Raw genomic sequence first — 14,121 nt, forward strand, 5'->3', positions numbered from 1 at the left:
TCCTGCCAACTAGTTGTACATAGGTTCACTTTACTAGGGAATATACTTGTGTTTTTAAAGACATATACTTATTATTTTCAAAATACTCCCTTTTTGTTTTTAAAATGCTAAATCTAGAACCTCAATCAGAGGTATTGATTATTGGCAGGAACACCTAAATCTGGACAGATCCTAATGAGCATCAATCACTTTGATGAAATCAAAGCTAAGAGTATGAAAAAAAATTCTCTTTTGTACAAGGTGACAGAATGTACCAGAAGACCACATTTAAACATAACTCAGGGATCCTGCAATTATCTGGAAAATAGCTAAAAACCAGGACGAAGCAAAAAGAATTCTGAGGCCGGGCACGGTGGCTCACACCTGTAATCCCAGCACTTTGGGAGGCCGAGGCGGGCGGATAACGAGGTCAGGAGATCGAGACCATCCTGGCTAACACGGTGAAACCCCGTCTCTACTAAAAATACAAAAAAAATTAGCCCGACGTGGTGACAGGCGCCTGTAGTCCCAGCTACTCTACTTGGGAGGCTGAGGCAGAAGAATGGCGTGAACCCGGGAGGCGGAGCTTGCAGTGAGCCGAGATCGCGCCACTGCACTCCAGCCTGGGTGACAGAGCGAGACTCCGTCTCAAAAAAAAAAAAAAAAAAAAAAAGAATTCTGAGTTCTGAGAAAACCAAATATCACGAAGTCCACGCACTCAAGCTTATGCACTTAACTAGTAGGAAAGACATTTAGCTCTCAGTCAGAACTACCAGGTTGTAATGACACACAGTTACATTAAGCATAGATCCAGGGTTATCAAAGCTATAACAAACAAGAAGCCCCAAATTAAAGCTGGTGGAAAGAGTATGGTGACAGCAACAACAATAAAACAACTGTTGCTGCCAGATTTCAAAAACATGATGCAGAACAGTCTGCCAGGAAAACAGTCTGTCAGAAAAACTAAAAAGCAGACGTAAGTACTTAAAAAGTATAGCAACGGGCCTCAGAGCCTATTGAGACATTTGGGACTGTTTGCTTCTACACCAGCACTTTGGGAGGCTGAGGTGGGTGGATCACTTGAGGTCAGGAGTTCCAGATCAGCCTGGCCACCTGGTGAAACCCTGTCTTTACCAAAAATACAAAAATTAGCCGGGTCTGGTGGCCCGCGTCTGTAATCCCAGCTACTCCAGAAGCTGAGGCAGGAGAATCGCTTGAACCTGGGAGGCAGAGGTGGCAGTGAGCCAAAATCGCACCACTGCACTCCAGACTAGCCCACAGAGAAAGACCCCGTCTCAAAAAAAAAGTATAGCAGTGTAGAATAAATTGGTATAGAAGCAAACAGTCCCAAATGTCTCAATAGGCTCTGAGGACATCACTCTATTAAAATTCATATCAGCATCGATATTCATTTTAATGATCTCAAGATAAAATCAAGTAAAGATAAAACTGCACTCCAGGCTCACCACTGCACTCCAGACTAGGCCACAGAGCAAGACCCCGTCTCAAAAAAAAAGTATAGCAGTGTAAAATAAATTGGTATAGAAGCAAACAGTCCCAAATGTCTCAATAGGCTCTGAGGACATCACTCTACTAAAATTCATATCAGCATCTAAACTCATTTTAATGATCTCAAGATAAAATCAAGTAAAGATAAAACTGCATTGCATAAACTCTGTTTAGTAAATCGAGGACCAGAGAAATATATTTGCCAAAGGGTTTTGAGTTAGCGTGCTCACAAAAGGTTTGGTGCTTAAGGGGAACAAATGAGTAAAAATTAATGTGGTCACAGACAGCTGAAGTTTAACTGAATTTATTAATTTACCTGAGGTAATTATTATGTATATTTCAAATAAAATAGTAATTCCGTTTTCCTAAAGGTAAAAATACATTAGGTATACATTCCTGAGTCATTGCCCATAAACTAGGATCAGAACAACCAGAATTATAAGGATCAAAATACTGACGTTATTCCTTCAATGCCTTAAAATTAGTCTTTCTTTGTACATTTGGCATAGGACAAAGGCGAGCTCATTTTGGACAGATTTGTTAAACTATCAAGAGGTTGTCAGGCAATTAGGCAGCAGGTCATTACTAAGACCGATACCTTCAAGTATCGATTAAAACCATCATTTTGAAACTGTGAAATCTGGAAAGTGATCAGCTACAAAGGGCCAAATATGGAATGCAGAAGATACAGAATGTGGTGGCTTTGTGTCCGGGATTGGTGGGTTCTTGGTCTCACTGACTTCAAGAATGAAGCTGCGGACCCTCCCGGTGAGTGTTAACAGCTCTTAAGGTGGTACGTCTGGAGTTTGTTCCTTCTGATGCTCGGATGTGTTCAGAGTTTCTTCCTTCTGGTGGGTTCGTGGTCTCGCTGGCTCAAGAGTGAAGCTGCAGACCTTCGTGGTGAGTGTTACAACTCTTAAGGCGGCGCGTCTGAAGTTGTTCGTTTCTCCCCGTGGTCTCGCTGGCTTCAGGAGTGAAGCTGCAGACCTTCGCGGTGAGTGTTACGGCTCATAAAAGCCGTGTGGTCCCAAAGAGTGAGCAGTAGCAAGATTTATTGCAAAGAGCGAAAAAACAAAGCTTCCACACTGTGGAAAGGGACCTCAGCGGGTTGCCACTACTGGTGGGCAGCCTGCTTTTATTCTCTTATCTGGCCCCACCCACATCCTGCTGATTGGTAGAGCCGAGTAGTCTGTTTTGACAGGGCGCTGATTGGTGCGTTTACAATCCCTGAGCTAGACACAAAGGTTCTCCACGTCCCCACTAGATTAACTAGATACAGAGTGTTGGCAGAAAGGTTCTCCAAGGCCCCACCAGAGTAGCTAGATACAGAGTGTCGATTGGTGCATTCACAAACCCTGAGCTAGACACAGGGTGCTGATTGGTGTGTTTACAAACCTTGAGCTAGATACAGAGTGCCGATTGGTGTAGTTACAATCCCTGAGCTAGACATAAAGGTTCTCCAAGGTCCCACCAGAGTAGCTAGATACAGAGTGTCAATTGGTGCATTCACAGACCCTGAGCTAGACACAGGGTGCTGATTGGTGTATTTACAATCCCTGAGCTAGACATAAACGTTCTCCACGTCTCCACCAGACTCAGGAGCCCAGCTGGCTTCGCCCAGTGGATCCCGCACTGGGGCTGCAGGTGGAGCTGCCTGCCAGTCCCGCGCCGTGCACCCGCACTCCTCAGCCCTTGGGTGGTCGATGGGACTAGGCACCGTGGAGTAGGGAGCGGCGCTCATCGGGGAGGCTCGGGCCGCACAGGAGCCCACGGAGTGGGTGGGAGGCTCAGGCATGGCGGGCTGCAGGTCCCGAGCCCTGCCCCGCGGGAAGGCAGCTAAGGCCCGGCGAGAAATCGAGCGCAGCGCCAGAGGGCTGGCACTGCTGGGGGACCCAGTACACCCTCCGCAGCCGCTGGCCCGGGTGCTAAGCCCCTCATTGCCCGGGGCCGGCAGGGCCGGCCTGCTGCTCCCAGTGCGGGGCCCGCCAAGCCCACGCCCACCCGGAACTCCAGCTGGCCCGCAAGCGCCGCGCGCAGCCCCGGTTCCCGCTCACGCCTCTCCCACCACACCTCCCTGCAAGCTGAGGGAGCCGGCTCCCACCTTGGCCAGCCCAGAAAGGGGCTCCCACAGTGCAGCGGTGGGCTGAAGGGCTCCTCAAGTGCCGCCAAAGTGGGAGCCCAGGCAGAGGAGGCCTGGAGAGCGAGCGAGGGCTGTGAGGACTGCCAGCACGCTGTCACCTCTCAGCTTGGGTGCTGCAACAGGCAAAGCAGCAGCCTGGGTTTCTCCAGCCCCGTCACTCGAACCCACGGGCTCATCACCGCACGGTGCGGCCAGACGCCCTTTCTCCTACGTTGGGAGCGAATCTCCTCGGCTCACACAACCCAGCCACCGGCTCCCACCGCGCTGGAACCCCTCTGGCAGCGAGGGTTTGTCCCAGTGCGGGTGACGCCCGGAAAGGAACCAGTCCCAACAGCGCAGGAGACTGAGGGGTCCCTCCACCAGGAGCCGCTCACCTGCTTCCAGGTGTGTCGCCTAAGAGCGGCTCCTGTTCACTTTCGTTCCGCAGGCCGGCCATAGCTACACTCCCTACAAGGCGTCTTGCGCCCAACTCTCGCGACACCTGCTTTCTCCCATCCCGGGTGGCGTGAAGCTGGCAAAACAAGCCTGTAAGTGCGCGTGCGCACCTGACGCTCAGACGTAGGCGGAACGCCCCGAGGTCATAGGCGGGGTCACGCTGAAGGCCGGGCAGCGCAGGGCGAAAGGAGGCTGTGTCCTCAGCCTCCTCCCTCGGCACGCGCCTCCCATCCTGACGGGGACTGAGAGCCCAGGAGAGCTCGGGGCGTGTCCAAACTGCCGCGCCGCCCCGCTCCGGGTTTGTCTTCCTCCCTCCGTTTCTCCTTCCGCTGTATCTAGCATTTCGGTTCCTGGAAAGGTTACCGGAGCTGCGATTGAGGCTGGGACCAAAGTTGAGTCCTCGAAAGGGAGCCTGGAGAGCGGCGGTGCTGGGAGGCCCGGCCAGCTCGATCGCAGGCTTCCACCTGGCGGCCAGTAAGTAGCCGGTCCGGTTAAGTAGTAGGTGCGCTAAGAGCTCCCCGCGCCTCTTAGCGCGCCGTGTACGCGCCTGGAGGCAGGGACCGGGGACGCGGAGCTGGGCGGGAGACTCGCGGGTCAGGGACGCGGGGTGAGGCTGGGGGCGAGAGACAAGGCTGTAGTCCGTGGCGCGCTTCGGAGGGCTGAGATAATGGGGGCGAGCGCGCGGGCAGTCCCTTCCCCCCGTGAAAGGTAGAGGTGGCTTCCAGCTCTCTTCTCTAGCTCGGCTAAATGCAAAGGCGCCTTACCTGGAGGGCTTGTCATAGCCAGGACTGAAGGTGGGATCTGCTGCTTGTAACCTGCAGGTCCCCGGATGCGCACCCTAACGGCGCCTGCGCCTACGGGGGCCTCAGCCTTGCAAAATGTCACTCAGCAGAGCCTGCTGCTGAAACGTGGGAGTTGAAAAAGGTACAGCACCTGCCTAGCAATGACCAGCTCCTTTCGTCACAAGGAAGATGACATTTTTAGAAAACATGTCATGGGTTTTCACTAGATCTCCATGTTTATTTCTTGGTGGTTATGTATTAACATCTTATCTCTACTATTAGGCTTGTAGGCTAGCTGGCGTCAGTAGTCATTCTGTGTCTCATAAATTACCGTTTTATTAGCGCCAGATACATTGTCATGTAATTTCATTTGATCACAACTATCCTGTGAGATAGGCGAAGCAGACACATTGCTAGTTTACTGAAAATTAAGATCCAGACAAGTTAACCCAGAGTCACTCTGTGTGGAAGTGGCAAAGTTGGAAACCAAACTTAATTTTTTAAAATTAATATTTATGAGCATTTACCCTATGCTAGGTCCTATACTAGTTACACAGTCATGTATGGTATATGCCATCACTTCTGATCTTTGTGTCATTTGTGACCGTGTGTGTATCAGCCAGGCGCAGTTCACTGGTGAACACCTAAACTTGAAACGTGCGGTCCGGGTGCGATGGTTCATGCCTGTAATCCCAGCACCTTGGGAGGCCAAGGCGGGCGGATCACGAGTTCAGGAGATCGAGACCATCCTGGCTAACACGGTGAAACCCCGTCTCTACTAAAAATACAAAAAAAAAAAAAAAAAAAAAAAGCCGGGCGTGGTGGCGGGCGCCTATAGTCCCAGCTACTCGGGAGGCTGAGGCAGGAGAATCCCTTGAACCCGGGAGGCGGAGGCTGCAGTGAGCCGAGATCGCGCCACTGCACTCCAGCCTGGGCAACAGAGTGAGATTCTGTCTCAAAAAAAAAAAAACCAAAAAACCAAAAAACTTGAAACGTGCTATTCAGAAATATCTTCTAAATCAAGACCTGATATTTTGTACTTGGATTCAGTCTTGCAGATTCATTTGTAACAGCTCACAAAAACAAGTCAGATTTGTATTATTGGTTCCAAAAAGACACATAGGTAGAAAAGTTAGTATTTTCTTGCCATAATGTCGCTTTACTATATTGTCTTTTTTAATTCCTGGGGGCTAGCAATGTATGGCACATATATAGTGGACAAGGGGATTTTTAACTAGTATAGCAGTAAGCAGAATGGCTCCTAGATAAATATATGTTGGATGAATGCTCATTGAATTACCTTATCTCATCCTTACAACAATCCTCTGAGGGGGGAATTGCCTCATGTGTACAAGGAAATGGAAGGCAGGGAGATTAAGTAACTTGCCTAGGATCATACTACTAACAAGCAACAGAGCTAGAATTCAAGAAATGCAGGACTCCTGATCCTAAGCCTGTGCTCTTTACCACCAGGCTTCTTATGGGAAAAAATGGCAAAGCGGCAAGAAGAATCTTTCCTTATATCTCATAAAAATATATAGTAGATATTCAGTTTTTATCTAAGTGAAATAATTGGCTATCATGTATCAGGGCAGATATTACTTTCTGTTTATAGGTTAAGGTGGCTTACTCAAGGTCACACAGCTGGTAGAGGAATCCCAGCCCTCTGACACTGCTCTTTTCCATTGGTGCCTCCAAGTGATGACTTCAGACCACAAAAGCACATGGAATGAGTACATATACAGCTGGTGAAATCTAAGTAAGCTTAGTGTATTGTACCAGTAGGAAAAAAAAAAAAAAGAAAATGTCTCTTACGAACACACACATAGCATCCAAAGTAAACATTTAAACATATATATATGTAATTTTTTTTTATAAAGCCCATGGAAAAGAGGAGCTAAATTTGAAGAAATTAGATTATTTCCCGAATGTTTCACACAAGAATATGAGACTCCATTTGGTGCATTTCCTTAGGTGACTGCCCAGGATAATTACCCACACCCCTTTCAAACAAACAGCCGGGCGCGGTGGCTCACGCTTGTAATCCCAGCACTTTGGGAGGCCGAGGCGGGCGGATCACGAGGTCAGGAGGTCGAGACCACGGTGAAACCCCGTCTCTACTAAAAATACAAAAAAGTAGCCGGGCGTGGTGACGGGCGCCTGTAGTCCCAGCTACTCGGAGAGGCTGAGGCAGGAGAATGGCGTGAACCCGGGAGGCGGAGCTTGTAGTGAGCCGAGTTTGCGCCACTGCACTACAGCCTGGGCGACAGAGCGAGACTCCGTCTCAAAAAATAAACAAACAAACATCCTATTTTCTTACTCTTGTTCAGTGTAAGAGTAAGGAATTATATTTGTTGAATTATATTTGTGAAACTAGGGAAGTAGATTTTAACAGTGGATATCTGAGGTATCTAAACCCTTCCTTAGCTACTTAAACTTGTATAGACATTATTTAGAAGTGAAATTACAAGATAAAATTTGAAGTCTTCTTTTTTAGGTAAGGGAATAAGTTCTTGTACATGGTGATATTTTTTAAATTTTCATTTATGCCTTTGAGATATGTATCACCAATGTAAGGATAAAAGTCCAGAAAAAATTAGTATTGCATTGTTAAATGCTTAGGTACCCAAATGACAGGAAATAAAAGCACTAGATAGCATAATAAATGATGAGTGTCACTTTAGCAATAGAACTCATTTCTAGGAAAGACTTTTTAGTTCTTGGCACTGTACTAGAACTTCTATTTTTGTTTCCCTTTGCTTTTCCCTTTCACATTGATAACTGTGTCATTTTAGCTTGATATATACCTCAAAAATAGGTTCTATTTCTGCAGAAGCTCATTGTTGTCTGTCCAGCCTGAAGTGGGGACTTTTAAGTATCTGGCATGGCTCCAGATGGTGCCTTATTTTGGTGATTTGGAGTTATGTTCACCCTGGGCTTGGATTTTTATCTGTTCATGGTGGCACTAGATACCCTGGACCCAGCCAACCCTGTCTAGAAAGACTTACGTGTTTAGAGAGTTCCACAAAAACTGTCTTTTATGTTGTTCTTGGAGCTGAAATGGGATTTAAGAAGATTTGTATGACCCCAAACCCCAGAACCAAATTTATACTAACCTATATGTGTGTTTGATTTACTTTCTTTTCCTCATTTATTAGTTGTTTATTAGTAGGTAAATATAGTAAGGAATATGCTGTGTCTAAGTTTGGAGTGCTGACTTTTGTGGCCTATTATGCAGGGAATTAAAGTGATTTGGGAAGGTTTTCTTTTTTTCTTTTTTCTTTTTTTTTTTTTTTGAGACGGACTTTTGCTCTCGTCGCCCAGGCTGGAGTGCAATGGTGCAATATCAGCTCACTGCAACCTCCACCTCCTAGGATCAAGGGATTTACCTGCCTCAACCTCCCAAGTAGCTGGGATTACAGGTGCCCACCATCACACCTGGCTAATTTTGTATTTTTAATAGAGACGGGGTTTCTCCATGGGTCAGGCTGGTCTCCAACTCCCAAACTCAGGTGATCCGCCTGCCTCAGCCTCCCAAAGTGCTGCGATTACAGGCATGAGCTACTGGGAAGGTTTTCTAGTTTGGGTTGAAAACTAGAAATAAGTAAACAATTTAGGCAAACAATAAATATAGTACTTTACAAAATATTTGAAAAGTTCATTGTTCTTAGGTCCTTTCTTGCTTCCTTTGCAACTTTCTAATTCTATATTTTTGCTTTATCTTGGTTTTATCTACCAATCTAGAAGAATATCAAAGTTTAGGAAAATGGAGCATCTCATGAGCAGTATATTACTTTTCTTCTTACTGTAAAATATAGGTGTTGGAATTTTTTTTTTTTTTTTTTTTTTTTTGGAGACAGGATTTTGCTCTGTTGCCGAGGCTGGAGTGCAGTGGTGCAACGATGTGCACTGTTGCCTCAACTTCCCAGGCTTACACAATCCTCCCTCCACAGCCTACTGAGTAGCTGGGACTACAGGTGTGCACCACCACACCTGGCTAGATTTCAAAATTTTTTTGTAGAGACAGGGTCTCATTGTGTTGCCAGGGCTTGTCTTGCGCTCCTGGGCCCGAGCAGTCCTCCCGTCTTGGCCTCCCAAAGTGCTAGGATTACAATCATGAGCCACTGCGCCTGGCCAGGATTTTTTTTTTTAAGAGACGAGGTCTCACTATGTTGACCAGGCTGGTTTCAAATTCCTGAGCTCGAGCAATCTTCCCTCCTCAGCGTCCCAAAGTGCTGGGATTGCAGATGTGAGCTACCACACCCAGCCTAGCCAGGATTTTTAATTAAATGTTATTTTACTATTGTGGATTCTACTTATTGTTATTGATGCCATGGATGTTACAAAGGAAGATGATGCCCCTGGTTCATTTCATGCTGATGTTAAGAAAATAAGTGGGCCCAGTGTGGTGGGTCACGCCTGTAATCCCAGCACTTTGGGAGGCCAAGACGGGCAGATCACCTGAGGTCAGGAGTTTGAGACCAGCCTGACCAACAGGGAGAAACCCCGTCTCTACTAAAAATACAAAATTAGCCAGGCATGGTGGTGCATGCCTGTAATCCCAGCTACTCGGGAGGCTGAGGCAGAATTGCTTGAACCCGGGAGACGGAGGTTGTGGTGAGCCGAGATTGCGCCATTGCAATCCAGCCTGGGCAACAAGAGTGAAACTCTGTCTCAAAAAAAAAAAAAAAGAAAGAAAATAAGTGACCTATAATATATTGCAAAAGGCAGTGAAGTCCTATCTGGGTGCAGTTGCTCATGCCTGTAATCCCAGGACTTTGAGAGGCTGAGGTGGGAGGATTGCTTGAGCTCAGGAGTTCGAGACTAGCCTGGTCAACATAGCAAGACCCTCATCTCTACAAAAAATAAATTAGGCTGGGCGTGGTGACTCACGCCTGTAATCCCAGCACTTTGGGAGGCCAAGGTGTGTGGATCACCTGAGGCCAGGAGTTCGAGACCAGCCTGGCCAACATGGTAAAACACCGTCTCTACTAAAAATACAAAAATTAGTCAGAAGTGGTGGTACATGCCTGTAATCCCAGCTACTTGGAAGGCTGAGGCAGGAGAATTGCTTGAACCTGGGAGGCGGAGTTTGCAGTGAGCTGAGATCATGCCACTGCATTCCAGCCTGGGTGACAAGAGCCAGACTCTGTCTCAAAAAAAAAAAAAAGAAAAGAAAGAAATTAGCCGGGCAAGGAAGGTGGCCTGTGTGCCTGTGGTCCCAGCTACTCTAGAGGCTGCACTGGGTGGATTACTTGAGCTGAGGAGGTTGAGGCTGCAGTAAGCCATGATTGCCCCACTGGCACTCAAGCCTGGGCAACAGAGCAAGACCCTGTCTCAAAAAAAAAAAAAAAAGACAATGAAGTCTTGCATTCCAATGACATGCCACTGTTCTATTGCACTTTAATAAATGTATGCAAAAGATATATTGATGCTGTATATTTTAACAATTCCAGAAAGACCCAGGGAATAAAATAATTAAAATTATCACCTAGAATTATCTTTCCTCATGCCATAGCATGTCATGCCACCCCCTGCCATTCTCTGAATATGTCCAGAGTTGGCTTTTTTTTTTTTTTTTTTTTTTTTTTTGACGATCTTGCTCTGTCGCTCAGGCTGGAGTGCAGTGGTGTGATCCTGGCTTACTGCAACCTCTGCCTCCCTGGTTCAAATGATTCTCCTGCCTCAGCCTCCCGAGTAGCTGGGACCACAGGCACCCGCCACCACGCCCGGCTAATTTTTTGTATTTTTAGTAGAGATGGGGTTTCTCCGTGTTAGCCAGGGTGGTCTCAATCTCCTGACCTCGTGATCCGCCCCTCGGCCTCCCAAAGTGCTGGGATTACAGGCGTGAGCCACTGCACCTGGCCTAAGAGTTGGCATCTTATTTGGAATATGTAACACTAATCAGAATTTTGGTAAAGAGTAATCTATTCCATTTCCACTCCAACTGGGTGTACTTCAGTTCCCAATTCTGACACTAACCACCTAGAATTAATGCAGACCCCACAAGTTAAGGGCTCAGTTCTTCAGATGCACTTCAGGGGTCTCCAGGCCTCTCATCCTTCTGACCAACTTGGCTAAAAATTTAGGAGCTCCTGAGAGCCCTGTGGGTCTATAATTTGCTAGAATGACTCAGAACTCAGGAAACAGCTATATTTATGATTATAGGTTATTATAAAGGATACAACTCAGGAACAGCCCAATGAAGAGAAACATGAGGCAAGGTATGGGAATGAATGTGGAACTACCTGGCCTCTTCCTATGGACTCAGGGAGCATCTCCTTCCTGACGCACCAAGGTGTTCATCAACCAGAAAGCTCCACCAAGGTTTAGTGTCCATAATTTTTACTGGAGTTTCATTAATAGGCATGATTGATTGAATCTTTGGCCATGTGATTGAACTCACTTTCCAGCTCCCTTCCCCTCTGTGGAGGTCAGAGGGTCCCAAAGTTCCTTTCTGGTGGCCAGCCCTGATTCTGAAACTTTCAGGGGGCCCACAGGGAGTTGCTTGTTTAGCATAACAGACACTCATCACTTAAGAAATACCAGGGGTTTTAGAAACTTCATGCCAGGAGCTGAGGTCAAAGACCAGATATACTCTTTTTTTTTTTTTTTTTTTTTGAGACAGAGTCTCGCTCTGGCTAATTTTTGTGTATTTTTAGTAGAGACAGGGTTTCACCATGTTGGCCGGGCTGGTTTTGAACTCCTGACTTCAAGTGATCCACCTGCCTTGGCTTCTCAAAGTGCTGGGATTACAGGCGTGAGCCACCGTGCCTGGCCCAGATATACTCTTTATTATTCCATAGTGACATGCCCTCTACAAGAAAAACACTAGTCAAGCAATTTATATACTACATATACTTACATGATTGTAATTGCACTAAAGTAGAAAATATATATAATGAAGACGCATTTCAGAAGTTAGTTTGCCTTTTACCATTTGTTTCATGATTAAAAAACAAAATTCTAAGAGGCAAGTGTTTTTACTTTGTTTTGGTTTTTTTGTTGTTTTTTCTGACAAAGGTGTTAAGTGAATGAAAATATATAAACATGATTTAGACAATCTTTTCTCTCCCCTACCCTCCCCACTCGTTTCCTTTCTTTTCTTTTCTTTTCTTAGACCGGGTCTCACTCTGTCACCCAGGCTGGAGTGCGGTGGTGTGATCCTGGCTCACTGCATCCTCTGCCTCCTAGGCTCAAGCAATCCTCCCGCCTCAGCCTCCCGAGTAGGTGGGACTACACAGGCACACACCACCACTCCCGGGAAAGTTTTGTATTTTTCGTAGAGGCAGAGTTTCCCCATGTTACCCAGGCTGGTTTTGAACTGCTGGACTCAAGCGGTCCTCTCACCTCAGCATCACAAACTACTGGGATTACAGATGTAAGCCACCACGCCTTGCTGATTTAGACAAACTTTCAAAATTTGCTTATAAACAAATGTTTATTCAAGTCTGTGGAGTTTGGGGTTTTTTTTTCCCCCCTTACTGGTAGGAAAATGTGAAGAAAGTAAGTAACACCTGGTATTGAGGGTGTCAGCCCAGATACTCTACTCAAATGCTGAGAAGTATAATTGGTTTCTCTTAGTGTAGCAGACAGTTTCTAAGGTGGCCCTCAAGATCCTCAAATTCTGATGTTCATATTTTTGTGTGATCCCCTTCCTTGAGTTGGGCAGAACCCATGATTTGCTTTCTAACCAGGCATATGGCAAAGGTGATTGGCTGTTATTCCCATGACGACATTATGTTATATGGCAAAGGTATGGCTCCTGTGGCTCACACTTATTTTCCTGCTGGCCTTGAAGAAATAGCTTCCATGTTGTGAACTTCCTATGAAGAGAGCCATGTGACAGGGGGCTGTGGATAGCCTCCAGGAGCAGAGGCTGGCCTCTGGCTGATGAACAGCAAAAAAAAAAAAAAAAAAAAAAAATTGAAGCTCATAGTCCCACAGCCACACACACAAAAAAATGAATTCTGCCTTCAACCTGAGTAAGCGTGGAAGTGAGTTCTTGTCTCTTCAAGCCTACAGATGAAAATGAAGCCCAGCTGACACCTTGATTGAAGCCAGATGAGATTCTGAAGCAGAAAACCCAACTAGGCTGGGTTCTTGGAAGGTAATCCTCAAGGAAAAGGGAAGAAGATGGAGGAAACAAACTAGATGCAAGAGATTTGTTCTTCAAATTATATTCTTTAAAGGTCTTAGTTATTAAAAGCTTCCAACTATTTAAATTATGCAATGGTCTTTTTTGAAGAGAATATTAACCTTAAGTTCTGTTTTTTTTTTTTTTTTTTTTTTTTTTTGAGACAGAGTCTTACTCTGTCGCCCACACTGGAGAGCAACAGCACTATCATAGCTCACTGCCACCTCACTCTCCTGGGCTCAAGCTATCCTCCCACCTCAGCCTTCTGAGTAGCTGGGACTACAGGTGCACACCACTGTGGACCACGGCACCCAACTGTATTATTTTTGTGTGTGATAAGGTCTCACTGTGTCACCCTGGCCTGGAGTGCAGTAGCATGATCTTGGCTCACTGTAGCCTCTGCCTACTCAGTTCAAGCAATCCTCCCACCTCAGCCTCCTAAGTAGCTGGAACCACAGCCATGCACCACCACATCTGGCTAATTTTTTGTATTTATTGTAGAAATGGAATTTCACCATGTTGCCCAGGCTGGTCTCGAACTCCTGGGCTCAAGCTATCCACCCGTGTCAGCCTCCCAAAGTGCAGGATTACAGGTGTGAGCCATGGCATCTGGCAAGTTCTGTTCTGAGATAAATAGTGAACTACTTCTGGCTGGGCGCGGTGGCTCGCACTTGTAATCCCAGCACTTTGGGAGGCTGAGGAGGGTGGAGGGTGGATCACCTGAGGTCAGGAGTTCGAGACCAGCCTGGCCAACACGGTGAAACCCCGTCTCTACTAAAAATAACAAAAATCAGCTGGGTGTGGTGGTTGTCGCCTGTAATCCCAGCTACTTGGGAGGCTGAGCCAGGAGAATTGCTTGAACTCAGGAGGTGGAGGTTGCAGTGAGCTGAGATCGTGCCATTGCACTCCAGCCTAGGCAACAAGAGCAAAAACTGTGTCTCAAAAAAAAAAAAAAAATAGTGAACTACTTCTGCTTACTGACAAAGTTGTCAAAAGGAAAAGAAAGCATCAATTTACTTCCCCTCAAAATTTTATTTGGAGACTCAACCCCAAATTCTATTTTGTTTTCTCAGTTTTTTTTCTTGTGGTAAAATACAGTAACAAAATTTACCATCTTAATAATTTTAACTCTGTAGTTC

At 46.3% G+C, this 14,121-nt stretch overlaps 2 protein-coding genes across 17 annotated transcripts in view; one reads left to right on the forward strand and one right to left on the reverse strand.

The window, feature by feature from the left end:
* MFSD8 (major facilitator superfamily domain containing 8) overlaps positions 1-4,973 on the reverse strand; it is a 49,362-nt gene extending 44,389 nt beyond the window's left edge. For 7 of the 12 annotated variants that reach the window (XR_010156695.1, XM_054683372.1, XM_009448263.3 and 4 more), the window contains exon 1: positions 4,003-4,225. Coding sequence is in view for 6 of the 12 variants with exons in the window: in XM_054683372.1 (XP_054539347.1) it covers positions 4,003-4,064 (62 nt within the window). In the remaining 6 variants the exon portion in view is untranslated. Of the gene's footprint in view, positions 1-4,002; positions 4,279-4,827 lie in introns of those variants that run through there. The other 5 variants (XM_054683373.2, XM_063809846.1, XR_010156696.1 and 2 more) reach the window with 4 other exon arrangements.
* Positions 4,405-14,121, forward strand: part of ABHD18 (abhydrolase domain containing 18) — a 71,675-nt gene continuing 61,958 nt past the window's right edge. For 4 of the 5 annotated variants that reach the window (XM_003310455.5, XM_054683377.2, XM_054683375.2 and 1 more), the window contains exon 1: positions 4,405-4,537. The gene's annotated coding sequence lies outside the window, so the exon portion shown is untranslated. Of the gene's footprint in view, positions 4,538-12,867; positions 12,956-14,121 lie in introns of those variants that run through there. The other variant, XM_063809849.1, reaches the window with a different exon arrangement.

The sequence above is a fragment of the Pan troglodytes genome, chromosome 3, assembly GCF_028858775.2.
Source record: "Pan troglodytes isolate AG18354 chromosome 3, NHGRI_mPanTro3-v2.0_pri, whole genome shotgun sequence".
Lineage (NCBI taxonomy): Eukaryota > Metazoa > Chordata > Mammalia > Primates > Hominidae > Pan > Pan troglodytes.